Raw genomic sequence first — 17,878 nt, 5'->3', positions numbered from 1 at the left:
TTGCAACACAAACTGATAATCGAGGTACTGTATCGAGGTTATTTTAAGAGGACTACAGCCTTTGTTTGCCAACCTGTGTCTCTCTCAGCCTGTGATTTACTAACAGCAAAATTTAATATTGATGCAATATATATTTGGTTGCCTGTTGAATGCCTGCTATTAAATCATTACACCGAAAATATACATGTACTGCAATGCTAATTTGACAAATTCTTTATCACCGACACCATTGGACATGATAATATGGTACTACCTAGAGCATACATAATTTAATTATATGTTAACTTTTTGTGAAATAGGAATTTTTAATGTTTACAGAAGGGAAAGGCACAAATTTGAATTGCATGGCAAGTAAAACTGAATATATTGACTTTGCTATTGTTAACACCTGGTGAAGCACTAAGCTTTATCCATATCACATTTATTCTGTCAATATGGGTTCAACATGCAGGTGCAACACTTCCAATGGAAAAGAAAAAAAAACGACTGTCCCAAAATTTTAGTAGGAAAATTAAAAATTTGGTCTGAACAATTCATCTGCTTTTAATCAACCTGTATGAAATCTTATATTATTGAATTCTTTTGATATACCATACAGGATGTTTCAGTTTTATTTGGTTATGTGAAGTACAATATAACCAGTAAGGTGCTTAAGACTCTTTACAATCTGTAATTGTAAAATTAGGACTTCTATTGTCACACATTTAGGCAAACAAATTGTGTTAAGATATCTCATATATATCTTAAGTTATTGAGTTTTGAAAAAAATCCTACTAAAATGTCATCTTTTGAAGTGGTAACTACAACATTGATTTCCAATGGATTCAATATTGGGAATTTTGGATAAATTATGGGTGGGGAACTCCCCTGGCTATTCTTATCAGTTATGGTTCCCTGTAAGTACATCTATTGTTCTATTTAGGCTCTATTAAACCTGTCAGGCTCACACATGGAAGATAACTGACTACCAATGGCAAAATTTAAACTTCAATTTGGGCATGTTTTATTTGTTTCATATTTCAAATTAAACCCCCAATCTACTCAATGAAAAACAAAATATGCCCTTTCAACTTCACAGAACCCATTTTTTCCCCCCTTTACCTCCTTGGTGAAAAAGTGATGTATCTACCTGTCTCGCAGTCAATATATGCACTTTCCTATCTATCTACAGTAAACTACAGGATCGAAACGTTTCAACACTGCGCCCCCACTTCCTGGCCATCCCCATCATTTACTACCCATCGAATCTACCATTCAAAAGAAGCTACTACGATAATAGCAGGTTCTTTAATGAACAAAACTGATCACCTGAGACAAAAACATATCATCAACAAGACACATTCATGAGGCGGTAAGCTATTACAGTATGTGGCTGAATTAACATACGGTTAGACACAGAGACTTACTATCGTGATGCTAAAGGCATCATCAAGCTGGCCCATTAGGATGGAGACAACAGCAGATGCCAGGAGGAGCATGATAAGTGGATCTTTAAACTGAGGATGAAAAAATAAAGAATCAATGAATATCACTGACAATAAGAAGAAATATACTGTACTGTACCATGGAAACTCATAAAAATGGAGCAAATGTGGAACAATTTTGTTTTTGTAAGAAACTTGTATAGTAGCTAGTAGAGTACAGTAATGCATGTACTCTTAAAAAGCCCTTATAATTGGAGGTACTTTGCTGTAAATGTTTGTGATAGTTTACAAAATGCAAGGTTCTATAAACGTAATTCCATATGTTCCAATAATTCCATTGAAGAACGACAGATAGACAATAGTCAGTCATGGAATAGGAAGGTAAGTGGGGGTGGGGGGGGGGAGAGACCGGTGGACAGAATTAGAATATTATCAACTTTGGAAGATTTGGTAGGTTGAAGTGCATAAGTTGAAGGCAGACAGGTAAGGGAGAAGTGTGGAAATCAAGGATTTTTTAGTATCAAATTGAAAGCACAAGCATGGAACCAGTGATCAGAGTTTAAACCTTATACGTTATACTCCTCACATTCTGTGTTTTAAAAGTTTACCTGTTCAAGGTATTTCTTCCACAAGGGATCTTCTTTGGCAATTTCAAAGTCGTTGTATCCGTGCACCATCAATCTCCTCTCCGCTTCTCGAGATGACAGCCCATTGTCCAGGTCTGATCCGAGCTTGTGTCTGATATCTTCCGTCGAGATGCGGGCGGCATCGTCTGCTGACTTGAATTGCAGCATTGTGTCCTGGAGGGAAAAAAGGAAAGAAGAGAGAGTTTGTTTTTCATTTGAGATAATTGATCAGCAGTGGGCAGTGTCCCTGAAATGGAATACTCTAGATACCACAACATGGTGTGATTGAAGTCTCACTTTTACTGCACTTTAGCACCTTTGAACAACTGCTGTTGATATTGGGACTATATATTTGTTTTCTAAATGATTGATTGTTTTATGCAGTCATTCAATAGCTCTGAAAGACATTGAACTTTGATGCAAATTCATATTTTTAGTGAAATCATTAAAAAACTGACTTTAACCTTGATGCATAACCTCTTTGCCAAATGATTATTAAACATTCCCAATTTCCAATCCATCTGAACAGGAATGAATATAATTGCTTCTTCAAGGAAATATTGAACGAAAATACCAAAATACTACTACTGTACGTACTAGCAGCAATAAAAGCATGTATAGCAACATTAAACCAAGAATCACTGCCACTCTATAATTACAACTTGGACTCATGAAGGTCAAGTCAGGTCAGTACTATTCACCATGCTATCTACACACACTTACCAAACTATGCATCCCAACACTCAGGAAAATCAAACTTACAGAAATGTTCATAAACCTGATATAAAACCTGGCAAACTGAGTAACAACATTAACATCTCACAAATTACTTTCCACGGTAATTCATGCTACAAACTGTAATTACTGTACAGGTATGGGCTAACTACTGTATAGGCTTACCATGCCAAGTTATACAGCTAACATTTATGAGGGAGGAGGTGTGTAGTAATATTGACTCGCATCCACAAACATACTTTATGAGCTATAAATCTAGATTCTTTAGAATTCCTGACAGACAAAACAAAATTTAAATTTAAACAAAAGAGGAGAGGAAAAAATGCAGCACTTTGTAGGTTGCATCGATATATCGATATACCAGGTACACAGTACCTGGTATTTCATTTTCATTCATACCCATACCAACAGTATTGAAATCTGTCATCAACGAATATAATGCCAGGTATATCTGAAACAGACCTTGAATACCCAGTTAAACTAATACCCGGAAAAATATTACCCAGTAAAAATAATACTGATAGAAAAACTGAGCCAGATAATACACGCAAAGCTGAACTTGATGAAATTCCCGCTGCTACCGTAATCCCCAACTGTAAACATACTTGTTGCACAATCTTAGCCCTTGCACCTGTTGCTTGTACTGTACCGAACAAGAGGTCAACGAAAGTGCACACTGATATGTTTCTTGAGTTTTTACCTTCAAACATGGTTTAAGCATAATCGGCCAATTACAAGCACGGATGGTTTACAATTAAACACGATAATTAGGAACAGTCTATGTTTGTAGGGATGTGGGGGGGGTACAGAATACAGCACAGCATCTGTTGGAGGTTTTCAAATAAATGCTTCGGGACACGCCGAAAAGGGATTGGATGGCATGTGTGTACATTAATATTCAATACATGTACTGTATGCATTTTTGCCTAACAAGGAATCTGCAGTTTCTGTCAGCGATGCAATGCAGTCTAAGAGAAACCCACGCTGGTGAAACGTGCTTGAAGTAGGTCTAAGTCAAATATACAGACATTTTTGCATGCCCAGCTTTCTGTACCTACTGTCAGAGAGATCGACAAAGTTTCATCTAAGTTGATAAACGATCCAAACTAATCTAATTGATGGGGTAATCTGGTCTCTCTCTCACTAATTTCACAATGCCACAGAGCTGTTGCGGTTCGAAGATGTCACTCTTTTCACATTTGAGAATGCCACTTCAAAGACAGGACTCCCACACAGTTCTTTCTTACAGACCCCTACTTGACAAATTAGTCATTCCCCAGCCACGTTGTATAATAATACCCACACTTTGCTATCGCTAATTGCTTTAAAACTTCAGCATTGTTCTACCGTACTCACAAGTACAGTTTCCAGCCAAATGGTTCTCACGAGTTCCTTTACAGGCACGTAATTTGTCAAATGCTCTAACAAGTTATTTTGGGAAGAAACCGATTTTGCGCAATACGTATATATACCTGTTTTGCTAGCTGTAGTGGCACTGTCTTCTACAATATGAATCCCAATCTGCGCTCAACCCTCGTAGTACATTATAACTTTACCTGGTGTGTCGTTCTTATGTACCGATTCTGTTCAGTGCGGGTACCTTTTCTTATACTGATTCTGCACATTACATGTATTCATACTTGTTCTGATACCAATTAAAGGCTACTATACTGTTGTGTACTGAACTGTACGTTCCTGTTGATATGAAAGACACGTAAACAAGACTGATTTGCTGTACTTTATTTTCTTTTTAATCAAATCTGTAAATAACTTGTTGCAAAAGAAAACACAAAAGTCATCAAACCGCAAATACATTTGTAGGCTAGTCTACATTAGTGTCCATAGGTACATGCTAATGTTTGATAGTACAGTTACAGTAACTCTGAAGTAGCGTTTCCGCGAAAATTTCCGGTATACCTGGTAATACCAGGTATTCTCGTTCGCGGGTATATCGGTATCTGTCTTTGCTTATATACCGGCGCACCCTACCTCTTTGACTAGGTGACCATGAGAATGATGAGCTCTGAACAGTCTTCTAATTTAAGTTCATTCATTATACAGTTCTAAAGTGCCTTGTTTCTTTATTTATATTATAATCATGTTGTCAGAGAAACAACTTTGCTGATCAGACAACCTTCAACATAAATCCATAATGTCTCTAGGTAACACAACATCTGTATGTAAGTACACTGTATCTTCACAATGTCTACAGCCTGCAGACGGTATTAACACTGTATCCTGTACACTGTACAGTAGCTACATTTGCAATATTAAATATTCAGTGCTTTCTTGTGCTTGAATCAATACAGTACTTACACCTTTTTAGCTTAAATATTGAAACAGACAATTTCTTTGTAACTTAAAATATTTATTGCGCCAATCAGCTTTGCACGCAGAGCTGCTTTCCTAGTGCCAACACATGACCAGGGAGTGGGGAAAATGTAGTGCACAATGTCCTGAGGTCTAGTAAGATGATGGTGAGATGATGGTCCGTGGTAGGTAGATGTGAAGGAAGTGTCACAACTTAAAGGTATTGAAGACTCGCCCTAAACCATGTGCGGCTATCTGAAAAAGTTAACTTTCTATTGCTTGCAAGTGACGTTTTGTTTGTGTCGCTACAAAATGCAGACAGTACAATGAAATGTGATACCTTGTTATCTTTTGCTGGATGTCCATAGCTGTATCGTTTGTACACTGTGCTGTGGGTATTGACCGCAGCTGTATGTACACTAGTGTCTAATTACCGACGGTAGCAAGCTGTGTATGTATTTTCTGGGATGGATGGTGGTGTCTAACACTTCTGTTACACCTCATTAGAAACTAGGTCAGATTACCGGCATTAGACGAGTCTTTTTGCGCAAGTCTTCACACCTGAATGTGTTACTGTATAATATGTACAGTAGACACTTAGCTCTCAATAGTTTGCATCCACCATCGTATAGTGACAAACTGGAAAATGTTTCCTCCAGTGATCAGACAAGACTGTTTTAAATTAAGCCCCAAAAAACAAAACATATTAATTGCTGTAATGTGGTGCAACCGTGCAGACCACTAAGTTAATTAACGACTATATGAGAGCTTGAGCAAGTCAGACCATCAGTGCTGTACTTTGGATAACACTATTGAAGTCAATGATGCTGAAACAAAATGTTTGTTGCAAAACATCATAAATGTATATTAGTATGTTTATTACATTCAGCAGTAAACTGAGATGGTGGAGGCTGTGGATGCGGTTTGATCAGTATGTAGAGTAAATTGTGAATTAAAGTAATGTACCTGTAAACCAAAGTGTCAGGAGGAATTAGTCAAGATCTCTTCTAAACTGTACATATACTTTGAGCAGCGAGATTTGTTTAAGTGTAAACTGCAAATTATAACAGCTACAGTACAGTACTAAACATTTATTCATTTAAACATTTATTTAACATTTATTCCATCCAGCGGTACAAAAAAGTAGATGATATCTACAATATTATGCAATGTAAACATATCAAATATTTCATAAACAGCAAGCTTAGCTCTGCATTCACAACCTGAACCTTAAAGTCAATCACGCTCATAAAATATACAAAACAATCACAATTTCAACACAGATAGTAAATATGATACCATGGTGATTCTCTCTGGGGCAACTTTGTCTGTGGCCTTCCTCAATTTGAATATCCAGTAAATCAATATCAATATAAACATGATTACTAAATAGATGAATCTTGCAGTCGTTAGGTACTCGTATGCATGTCATTTGAGTTCTGCTGTGGATGTTGTCGGCTGTAGTGAGAATTATGCACAGTACTGCATAACGACAACACTCTACACAGTCAATGCTAGCCACACAATTAAAGTTGGCTACGATTAGCTCTGTAAACAGGTTAACTCATGCATTACATCAATTGATCTTGTTAATATTATTCCATGCTATATGTAAAATATGTTTAGCTTTGAACTAGATTTGCTGTGGGTTTTCCCTATTGATCTTTCTGCATAAACACAGTACAGTACATGTTCATGAACTTTTAAACTGAATATGCGAAGTACTGTAGATACAGTAGCACAGATAACAGTAGAGTACACGTTCACAGGTTCAATTACACTTTACAACTTAGTTGGTGAACAGTATGCACCTTACAGCAAGGTGATATCGAGGCACTTTACACTGAAATACAGTATGACAATGGCCCACCATCTATCCTCTGACATAGTACATTACATGGCATAATTTATTGTTCAAATTTTATAGGCTCTGAATTTTGAGTCTTTTAATAAAGTAGCCTGGTTCCTGTGTACAAAAGTGAAATTCTTTGCAGTGTTTACTGTACATAGCAATCTGACCATTTTGTATAGCATTTTGATCATTTTTGTAGCAATTTTGACCATGTTGCATATTTGTGATGTGATACTATCACTAAGATGCAATTTTCCCTCGATTAGATCTCTATACATAATTACCGCATGAAGTAATGTATACAGGACTGCGGTTTCCTTTCGTTCGCCTAGAGTGATGAGAAGATTCCGCCAATATTAAATAAAACTTACCCGACATGGCAGAGGATTTGAAAGGAATACAGTAGGATCCATACTTACATTGGAACTTAATGGTCACTCTTATCCTAGCTTATCTGGCTCCATACAGCAATACTGCTAAACTTTTCACTCTAGTCTACACTACTCTGGAGCTTAAACTTTAAGTAAAAGGTTCTTCCAAGTTCCAGTCATTGTAGCTGAACAGATCTCATTTTACAGACTACTACTGTATGTGTAGGTACAGTATGTACATACATACATTATTTCTTGGCCTATAAATTTTTAACTCCATCTCTTTAAAAACAATACTTCTGAGTAATAATAAAAATACAATTTACGGTACATACCACAATGCTTTGTGATGTCAGTGTGATGTGATAAGTTTAATGGGTTCACAGTCTATGTGCAGACAACAGGAACCCTGCACAAATCAATCAATGGGCCGGGAGATAGTCAAGCATTATGTACTGTATCTCTGCAAGAATGGTACTGTGTACCGTACAGTACAGGTACCTCACACAAACGAAAAAAAATAACACTTGAAATGAAGACATTGCGCCAATGTGGCCTGCGGCTACAACTTGTGATTTAAAAAAAAAACTATTTTATTGCAGAAGGTGACACACTGAGGGAAAATTGTAGTAGGTACAGTAGGGACTAAAATGTACATTACACAATGTAATTATGGGACAGAAATATGCATGATATTATCTAGAGTGTCAATGGTACTGTACATCAAGTTTGTGGTAGCATCACAATTGGTGTATATCATATGACTTGGCCCCACAATTCTGCCAACAGATCTGTACAATTCACTTCCTTTGTGGCAAGGCCACTGTTTCATACATATTTCCTCCAAATGATACAAACAGCTGTTTGTTACCCGAAACACTCATTGAGTATGTGACATGGTCTATAAATATGATAAGTTTGATATATATGCAAATGAGACTAGGCTTAGATGACTCTGCTATGGCGTTATGTTGTAGCCTTACCGTAGGTTGGTTTGTGATGTAACTGACTTTCAGGGGGTATTTATTGTAGTGCCTGTGAGCGCTACAATAGTTCTTCCTAATATTGCAAGCACTCCACACACACTACAATACTGTGTATTTGCAGGCAAATGCAGTTCTAGTTAACATCAGTTGTCACACCCCTGCACAAAGTAATTATCAATGTACATTTTGTACTGGCCATTTCATGGCATGCTTCAAAATGCAACTACTGTACTTTCAATTGAAGAGAGGATAAACATGCACAAATTTTTACACTACATAGCAATTATGTTAGGCTTGCAGGCACAGTTGCTAGGCAACCAAGAAATATTGAAGCAAACCTCACTACAGTGCTGTAATGTTAGGTCAGTGTGCATTATCAGTGTTCATATCTCAGAAAATAGAGGAACATTTTGCAATTGTAAGTTTACTTTGGAATTCTCCTTCTGCCAAGATTAAAAAGAAAATATTTGTGGGCTTAAAGATTGTACCCAGACAGAATTATTGTCCCTTTCAGATGGCATGCTAAGTTTGTTTGTAACCAATGTAGAGTAACTCTGATAGGTCACAATGCTATTCAACTGCTTTGCGAAAGCAAAAGAGACATTATATACAGTAATACATTCACCAAGTTAACATTTTTTATTATATACATTGATTTTAAAGTTTATACATGGTCAGCTGCATTAGTGGCGACTGCACTTATTCGCTCAAATTGGATTAGTCTAACTTATAAATTTTAATCAAAGTACTTATACTACAAACTACATATAGCGCTACATCACTGTAGCCTTGGCTAATTCTCTGCCTTTTGGCTAAGGTAATGTGGAGTATAATGTATCTATTCCCTTTCCAAGGTTACAGTACTCGTCAAGTAGTCAAACACATTTAAAGGGTGTGAAGACTCGCGCAAAAAGAAACGTCTAATGCCGGTAATTTGACCTAGTTTCGAATGAGGTGTAACAGAAGGGTTAGACACCACCATCGATCCCAGAAAATACGCACACAGCTCACTACCTTTGGTTATTAGACTAGTGTACAGTCAGTACATACAGCTGGGGTCATTACCCACAGCACACTGAGTGTACACACGATACAGCGATGGACATCTCAGGTCCAGCTATTAAGATAACAAGGTATCACGTTAAATTACTGTATGCATTTTGTAGCGACAAGCAGAAAACTTCACTTGCAAGCAACGGAAAGTTAACTTTTTCAGAGTGCGGCATGCGGTTTGGGGCGAGTCTTCAATGCCTTTAACGAAACATATTCATGATCATATTGTCACAGTGTCTATGCAAGGGGAGACTGGGATTGAGAATGGAGCAGTCATTATTTGTTTGGCTTTTGTGAGGCTTGTCTTCACTGCCTTTTGGCTAAGATCATGTGTAGTATCTATCCCCTTTCCAAGGTACAGTATAGTTTGTATGAACAAACACAAGTAAATACTGTTTCTGAATGAAACATTAACAGTAGCATGCCAACATATCATGTATAAATAACCTTAAATAACTGTACGCTTTCTAATTAGCCTGACCTTCAGTTGGCACAACAATGTAGCAAAACTGGCGTCTTCCTTTAACTAATGTTATGCAGAGTTTGGTGAAGTGTCAGAGATTGTGGAGGGAGCTTTAAAAGCTGCTTACAGTTATAGACACACACTTAGAAGAACAGACAGTACATGCGTACTGTTTGTCGGTACATGAAGAAAAAAACAAATATCAGTACATGTCACAATCTTAATATTTATACCAATATTACTGCTAGGTACAGTCATAGGCGTAGGAGCCTAATTTCATTAGGGGGGGGCTGTAACGACTTGCCCGAAAAATATAACCAAAATTTGTCGCGCGCGCATATCATATTCATTGGTTATTACATCACATGTCAATAACATACAATAATATTCCCTGTTATTACCCTTCCATATTGGTTATAATTATTGGGGAAGTCATTACAACAATAAGGATGATGATAATATAAGTTTAACCATTGAAAAACACATTGCAAATTATTCTTCTTTCAGTAGGTGCCCGAAAAATTCTCAGCATATTGCCCAAATTTTCACCAAAAATTTTGGTTGGGGGGGGGGCTGCAGCCCCCCACCTCCTACATCTAGGATATGGGTACAGTATATAAATTTTTCCCACAAACTTTTTGAGCAGAACTTTATTCTATTGAGAATATTCTAATACACATAAAATGGCAAGCAGGTCGTCTGCTCGGGACAAATCAGCCAACTTTGCCTACTGCATATCACCAACTACTGTGAGTGAAAACAGATAGAATCATGAGCGATGATAACCACCCATTCCATCAATATTTCGACAGAGCGGTTATTCCTAGAAGTGGAAGGATGCAGCTACCACCGTCTCATACAAATCGTCATTCTTCCTCATTCATTCCACAATGCTTCAATGCTTTTATCATGAAGAAATATGTTAGATCTCGTCTGGCTGTTTCTTCTGTTCCGGCTGTACTCTCTTGCCATTGTCCTGAGCTTTGTATATATTGTTTTACTGCTCATGTTTTAAAGATGAACGATAGTGATTTTTCACCATCGACGAAAAAATACGATTTTATTCAAGAGTATTCTAGTTGGTTTCCATTTTACACATGTGAAAATTCAGGTCAATCCGATGTTGGGAAAGGCTTAAAAAAAATTCCTAAACTCGTTGATTTTTTAAACAAAAATTGGGCTTTTCGCGAAAAGCGATATGATGATCACGTGATCTACAGTGACATGTGACGTCATTATGATGATAACAACGTGAGTGTACTTCAGAAGTGTGCACAAGTTTAGTTGCAACCTATTCTATATTGGACTCGACAAACAACGTAAACCACTAGCAAAATCCAAGAAATTGCGTTGTAGGGGGATGCAACAGAACAAATGTGGACTCTACAATAAGTTTTTTTCAATTTTCCAAGCGGAAAAAGTAGTGAGAGATATCGGAAACTCTGGATACGAAATTGTGAGGAGAACCAGGAAAGACTTCATCGCACCAGGAGTTTCTCATGGCAAGAATGTGAAAGTTTGTTCTGCCCACTTCACAGAAGATGATTCTCGGGCCCAATTGAAATTTGCGTGTGGCAAGGTCACTAAAGTAATAAAAGTTTGAAAGATTGATGCTTTTATGCCGCATTATTTATATATATCCCGATAAATGCAACAGTAAGTGTTGGAACTGGAAGACATGTCAGACGTGAACAACCTAATGACTATGTGAGGAGAGAATCCACGTGCAAATTTCAATTGGGGCATGGACGTCGCTTAGGCAGAGTTTTTTGGGGCAGAGATGTGTTCATACCCTCCAAACCACTTTAAATGTAATACGAATAGGAAATGTGTGTATGCTCGAGCGAAACAAAACATCGTGTAAGTATTACTTACGGTAGCGCACACTGTCACTTATGTTTGCACAGTGTGAAAGTACCGTTTGCGGACCTACGTGAAGTTGGGCTAGAATACGATTCCTCCTGAAGCCCAAACCACGAGGCATGCATGTGAATAAACGCAATAGGCATTGCATGTAGTGAGAAAATTGTTCGAGCTAGACTAACAACTCGATTGAGTTCAAATGCGGTTGTATTTCAAGCTCAATGAAACCTTTCTGTTGGATTTAATGACGCACGGAACAAGGAACGTTTATGTTTTACAGTAGGCCTAGTGCATACAAGCGAATCTACTTTGTTTAGAACTTTGGATTTTCTTTCGGATGTTATACTAATCTACGTTTGAGACTATCATCACTATTGTTATTGTGCCAGTTTGACTGGTAAGTGAGCACATTCATACATCACTCTGTATAAAACCCGCCAAAAACGTGATCTTGAGATTTACGTTACTTTGGGTCAGCTTGCGAGTTACCTCTTCAGATATTGGGAGATCGTTGCGAAATCGCCGCAAATTTCGTAAAAAAAAAACTTGTAAACACGTGGTGAAGAAATCAAGAAACACTATGATATTCATTATCTATTTATGTCTTGAACATTACGCCGGAAAATAACAGTTATGCTGACACGAAATGCACGCACAGCTCCGTACTGAACAGTTCACAACAGAAAAGATCATCACAGTGACGTCATTCACTGACCTGAGGGCTGTTCAAGGTCGTTGCAGTGTTTGAAAATTCGTAAATTACTGAGGCGAAAAAACGATGTTTTAATTCCCTTTTTTATAACTTTCCGGTGTGCTATTTGGAAAATTAAAAAAATATGTTGCTTGGTAACATATAAACTACATTATATATGAAAATGAGAGATTTTTTTTCTGTCACTATCGTTCTACTTTAAAATGTCTTATGTTTTCATATTCTTACAATTGTTTGATACTGTACGTTTTGGGTTTTCATATTTTAATGTTTGTATCTCATATCCTGTTTCATATGCAATTACCCTCGTGGTTTAATAAAGTTGATCTAAGCTAATCTAAAAAACCCTTGCACTACTTACATCAGTGTCTGTCTTCTTATCTTCTACTATCTCCATTTGAGCAATCAGAACATGTTTACCTCGGTTACTGGGCGTTCTTATTTGAGCAAAATTTCATTCTGGTGACTATTGAAGGTATCATGTACCGTATGTGCTTGTATCTGTACCTGCAGAAATAGAAAATCAATATATTACTCAAACAAAATATCTTAAAGTACACATTCATGCAAACGATGGAAAATTGAGTCTAAACTGCTTTATTTGCATAATAGTACATGCTGTATATGTAGCTACAGTACAGTGTATGCAGTACCTGATACTTTGATGGGTGTGTTTAGTGGTTACTTACTGTAAAATCTCAGATTCCTTAATTTTCCTGGTGTAGTTTCAAGCACTCAAGCATTTTGTAAGAAGCTGATGTCATATTCAACTTTTTACAAAAATCATTCCAAGAAAGACCCATTTTAACTATAAGCTGTATCCTCCAAACCTGACATTTGGGCCATACAAAGAGTTTTCCAGTTGGTCTCTACCAAACCCACGGATCATGCTCATATCCTCTCTCTCACTTCATTTCTGTCTACAGACCTTATTCTATTTTGTAATAACCAGTGCACAGGATGAATATGGTAGCTCCATATAGATAAACTAAAGAGGTCCCAGTTGGTGAGAAGTTTGCAGAATGTAAGGTAGCCACCTGTCCAGAGGTTTTATGTTCTCATCCTTCAAAACTCATTTTGCTTAAAGGTTCTTTATCAGAAACCAACTTCAACATACAGTACATACTATGATGGTTGGAGAATTAAGTGAGCCTACTGTACCCAATGGTCTAAGAAAGAAAGGCACCAGCTATAAATACAGGCTTGCAATGTTGGGGTTTCCATTCAAACCCTTCATCTGCACCGGGAGCCTCACATTAACTCTCGTAGCAAGATGAAGAAGCTGATGAATCACAATTTTAACGTGTAATCAGGGCTGGAAATAAGGCTAGGTAAAGGCAAGGCCATTTGGCTTCTGTGACTGATGAATTTGGGAGGTCACCAAGGCTATCAAGTAGGGCACCAAGGCCAAACATTATTTGGCATGCAGTAGGGCACCAAGACCAAACAATTTCTGTTGCTAAACAGCCAAAGAATCATCAGTATTAGCTTAATGCGATTTATGAGTATGGAGCAGAACACATTACACAATACTATTGGTTCGTCCAATCATGTTCTTAACTCTGCCAAAATAATGTAAAATCACTAACTATGAAAAGACACATGCATGCATGACTCATAGTTTGATATTATCTGATCTTTATCTTGTATGGTTTTCATGAATCTACTTGGCATTGCATTCAAGTGAAAGGGCACAGCAGCCAAATTACAGAATTTGGGCACGACAGCCTTTGTGGCATTTGATGGTAGGTGTTTTTGTAAGGCACCAAGGCCATCCTGGAAAATACGTCAGCCATGGCCTTCTTGCCTTCGTTTATTTCCAGCCCTGTGTAATATTCAATTGCATGGACTGGAACCACACACCAAACAGGAATTTTGATGTGAAAAGGTCTTATGATGTGAATGCCCTTGCTATATTTTAGTTGGAATAAGGTTGCAAAACGATGGCCTTGAGTCTGGTTTGCCAGGGCCCATGGCAGTTAAGATTGCAAGCACACACACCAAGCAAAGTTGTGCTACAGGGCAATATTTAATGCTGTAACATCAGACGGAGGACCTCCACACCAGTTGCTCTTACATTCGTCAGATGCATGGAAAATTTTCATACAAGTTGTGCGGTTGAATGTTTAGTTAATTCCAATCCCACACAATGAGAGTACATGGTGAACTAATAACAAGATTAAAAGATAAATGTCCTTAATGAAATGTTTGAAATTTCCTGTATTGGTTTTGTGAAAAAGTTTTGATTAATAGTTTTAATGAATTGACATATTTGAAACTAATGTAGGTATGTTTAGTTGTCAGAATGTGACATTTGTGGTTCCTGGGTGCACTTTGAACTTCATCCAAGTTCTAACTGACTGAGCAAACTGCTGCAAAGCAAGTGCAGCATCCATTTGGATGCATGGATAATGGCTGTGACGTTTGAATCAATGAAACCACTCATCTGCAAGGTCGTGGGCTTGACCCCTGGCTGCAAAAGTAAGGTGCGTTTTCATCCATGAGAATCCACAGTCTTCCTATCTGTAATAGTCGTCCAAATTGTAACAAAAACTCCAAAATGAGCTAACCTGTAAATTGGATAGCTACCCCCACCATGAAATGTATTTTAATATTTTTAAATTCTCTCACTCACATATATGTGGCTGTTTAACGTAATAACATCATAACATGACCGCCGCCTTCTAGACTATTACAACTTAGGTAGTTAGTACATATATGCTGTATGCTTAAATGATAAAGTGACGGACTGTCCAAGCTAATGTGACACAGAACAAAGTTTTACACATGATCCATGTCATTTTAATACATGTAGGTCTACACTGTCGCACCTGTACACCTCACTTCATGTAAAATTTGCATTACCTCATGTGGGTGGAGTGAATACACTGTTTAGTGTGGAGTGAATTGCACAGGAGTGTATATATACCAAAACAGTCCAAAAAGTTCTCAGGAAGATCGTCACTTTCCTTATATGCAAAGGTGGGCCTATGGGTTTTCACAAGTCCAAAACTTTGATTAACCCTCACTTAATCTTTGCTCATACAAGCCAAAACATTGGGATACAATAGTATGCTACTGTAAGGGTAACTTTGATGCTGCAATATCAAGCTTACCTGTCACGAAGTGTTTCTGCTATTTCTGGCATTCTTAAGCCAAGCTGTCTTTGCATGGAGCATCTGCTCCCATGCATTCTGTAAGCGTACAGGTAGGTTATGATTTACAGTATCTAGTAATATCACTGATTTGCTATATATTTAGGTATGTACACCTTATTGAGTTTACAGATAAATAAGTGTGTACAATAACTATGTATGCTTTCACTCTTTTACCTGCGATTTGACTTTCAGTCACAGAAAAATCCAGATAACTGACCAACAGAACAGTAACTTAAGTCTACCTACTAGTATAGTAAGGCTTCATAATTAACGCACCTTCGTAATTGATGCACCTTCAAATATTACTAGCAACGATACAGAAGGCAACCTTAACTTTTGCAGTCAAGCAGAATTACTTGAGTTTAAATCCGTTTCAGCTATTTGCTGACCAAATTGTGTTTTTTTTTAAAGCTTTTAACACCCTCCACCCAGTTTTGCATGTTTTTTGGGCATTTGGAAATCTTACACCCTAAATATAACCATTATTACCTCAATATTATACCACTACTCTCTGGGACCTGACCTGTCTGAGCTTAGATGCTCAGAGCATAGCAAACAGCATCCAAAGTGAATGAATGTATACTGAGGCCTACACTACAGTTAGCTTATCGACAAGTGTCAATTTAGGGGTATGAAAGAGCTTGACGGGCAGACATTTTGTGGTCAAATTCTGCTCAATTGTATGTTGTGTAGGCACAAAACAATAAATATTTTGAAATCATTGGATTTCTAAGGAACTACACATACAAAAAAAACATACCATTGAGTGATTTGGATTTTTCCTTGATAGACATCGTTGATCAAATCCTTTAGTGCGTCAATTATGAGCCCACCATGCTACTAGTATGGCAGCTCTAGTAGTAGAGCTGCCATACATGTATGAGTGAAGTCACATACATAACCAGTTGGATTCTAACATTTATAAGGGTATTTTACAGCAACAAATTCGTTTTGATGTTTTCAATTTAGTTTGAGAATGACCCTTCACATCCTTTTCTTAACTTCTAGTTTGAACTAATCCAATGAGTGAACTGATTTTAGTAAGGGAATTTTACACCAGCATTACCCTTGTAAGGTGATTTACTATTCTTGTAAGTTGTAGCATGGTGACTTCGAAGTTCGGACACTTAAGACTTAAAACACCCCAAAACTAAATCTTCTGGTATAAATCACCGGAAAATAAACTTCATATGGTGGGAGAATTGTGTTATAGTACGATACATGGCCAAACTTTCTTTCCTGCTAACTGTTTTCACGTTGTATTCCAAGAAGATTCTTCGTGATTGTGGAACTGCTATTTCTTTGTTAGAGTATTGCGAAGTTCGGACACGCAACCCACAGTGTGGCGCTGGTGATAAAATTGGTGGCGCAGTTGCTTTTTCAGTAATTATAACAGACTTCATATATCTCGGTCATTTTATTAACTAATATGTAAGTATTTTCTTGCACACGGGCCATTTTGGAGAGAAAATAACTGTAGCTTCGTACTTTTTGGTGAAATTTGGCTCTTCCTGTAAGTTGTCATGGTAAAATCGTGTATTTCTTAGGGTGTCCGAACTTCACAGTATGCCGAACTTTGCACTACTGACTATATTACTATTATCCTAGGACTCAGAGTAGGCCTATGAGAACGAGACTGGGCCTTTACCTTAGTTACAGTTAAAATAAGTGGAAGATTCCGACTGGAATCATGATGTGCGACTAGATCCCCCTTTATTTACACTAGTGGTAGTACAAGTATTAAAGTAGCAATACTTAATACGTATATACTGTATAGACGAAGGCATATTATCCTAGCCTAGAGCTGCATACATAGAGTAACTTACTGTAGCTTAGGCTAGCCTAGGCTTGTAGAAAAGAAGTACTGTGTTTATTTTCGATATAAAATGAAACCTTACCTACAAAGTGATACAACATCGGTTCATATTCAGCAGGAGAACGAGAGAAACGTCTCGTCAATTTATCAGTTCTTTTTGCTTCTTCTTTTTCACAATAAGTTAGGCTATGTATTACCATTACTAGATTACGTTGATATAACAATTTTTCATGTGTTCGAACCACTGTTTATGTACGGAAGCGTAGAAGGGACATTGCATTGACGAGTTACCAACTTGACAAAACGACAATTATCTGCAAATTGACGAGTTGACGAGATGGTAACGTGACAAAATTCAGAAAATTGACGTTTTGACGAGATAACGGATCTCGTCAATGCAACAATTTTCTGCAAATTGACGAGTTGCACACTTACTACCATCTCGACAAGATGACAAAATTCAGAAAATTGACGTTTTGACGAGATAACGGATCTCGTCAATGCAACAA

General features: G+C 37.4%; 1 protein-coding gene across 5 annotated transcripts in view; it reads right to left on the bottom strand.

The window, feature by feature from the left end:
* LOC139965587 (calcium-transporting ATPase type 2C member 1-like) overlaps nucleotides 1-17,612 on the bottom strand; it is a 40,978-nt gene extending 23,366 nt beyond the window's left edge. The window contains exons 1-4 of one of the 5 annotated variants that reach the window (XM_071968114.1): nucleotides 17,452-17,612; nucleotides 12,757-12,902; nucleotides 2,033-2,224; nucleotides 1,407-1,496 (exon numbers count right to left, since the gene is read on the bottom strand). In XM_071968114.1, the coding sequence (XP_071824215.1) occupies nucleotides 1,407-1,496; nucleotides 2,033-2,224; nucleotides 12,757-12,792 (318 nt within the window). In that variant the 5' untranslated portion in view covers nucleotides 12,793-12,902; nucleotides 17,452-17,612. Of the gene's footprint in view, nucleotides 1-1,406; nucleotides 1,497-2,032; nucleotides 2,225-4,257; nucleotides 4,419-6,394; nucleotides 6,582-12,756; nucleotides 12,903-17,451 lie in introns of those variants that run through there. The other 4 variants (XM_071968115.1, XM_071968116.1, XM_071968113.1 and 1 more) reach the window with 4 other exon arrangements.
* Nucleotides 17,613-17,878: the final 266 nt, after the last annotated feature.

The sequence above is a fragment of the Apostichopus japonicus genome, chromosome 3 (genome assembly GCF_037975245.1).
Source record: "Apostichopus japonicus isolate 1M-3 chromosome 3, ASM3797524v1, whole genome shotgun sequence".
In the NCBI taxonomy this organism is placed as follows: domain Eukaryota; kingdom Metazoa; phylum Echinodermata; class Holothuroidea; order Aspidochirotida; family Stichopodidae; genus Apostichopus; species Apostichopus japonicus.
This window is presented reverse-complemented; position numbering and strand designations above follow the sequence as displayed.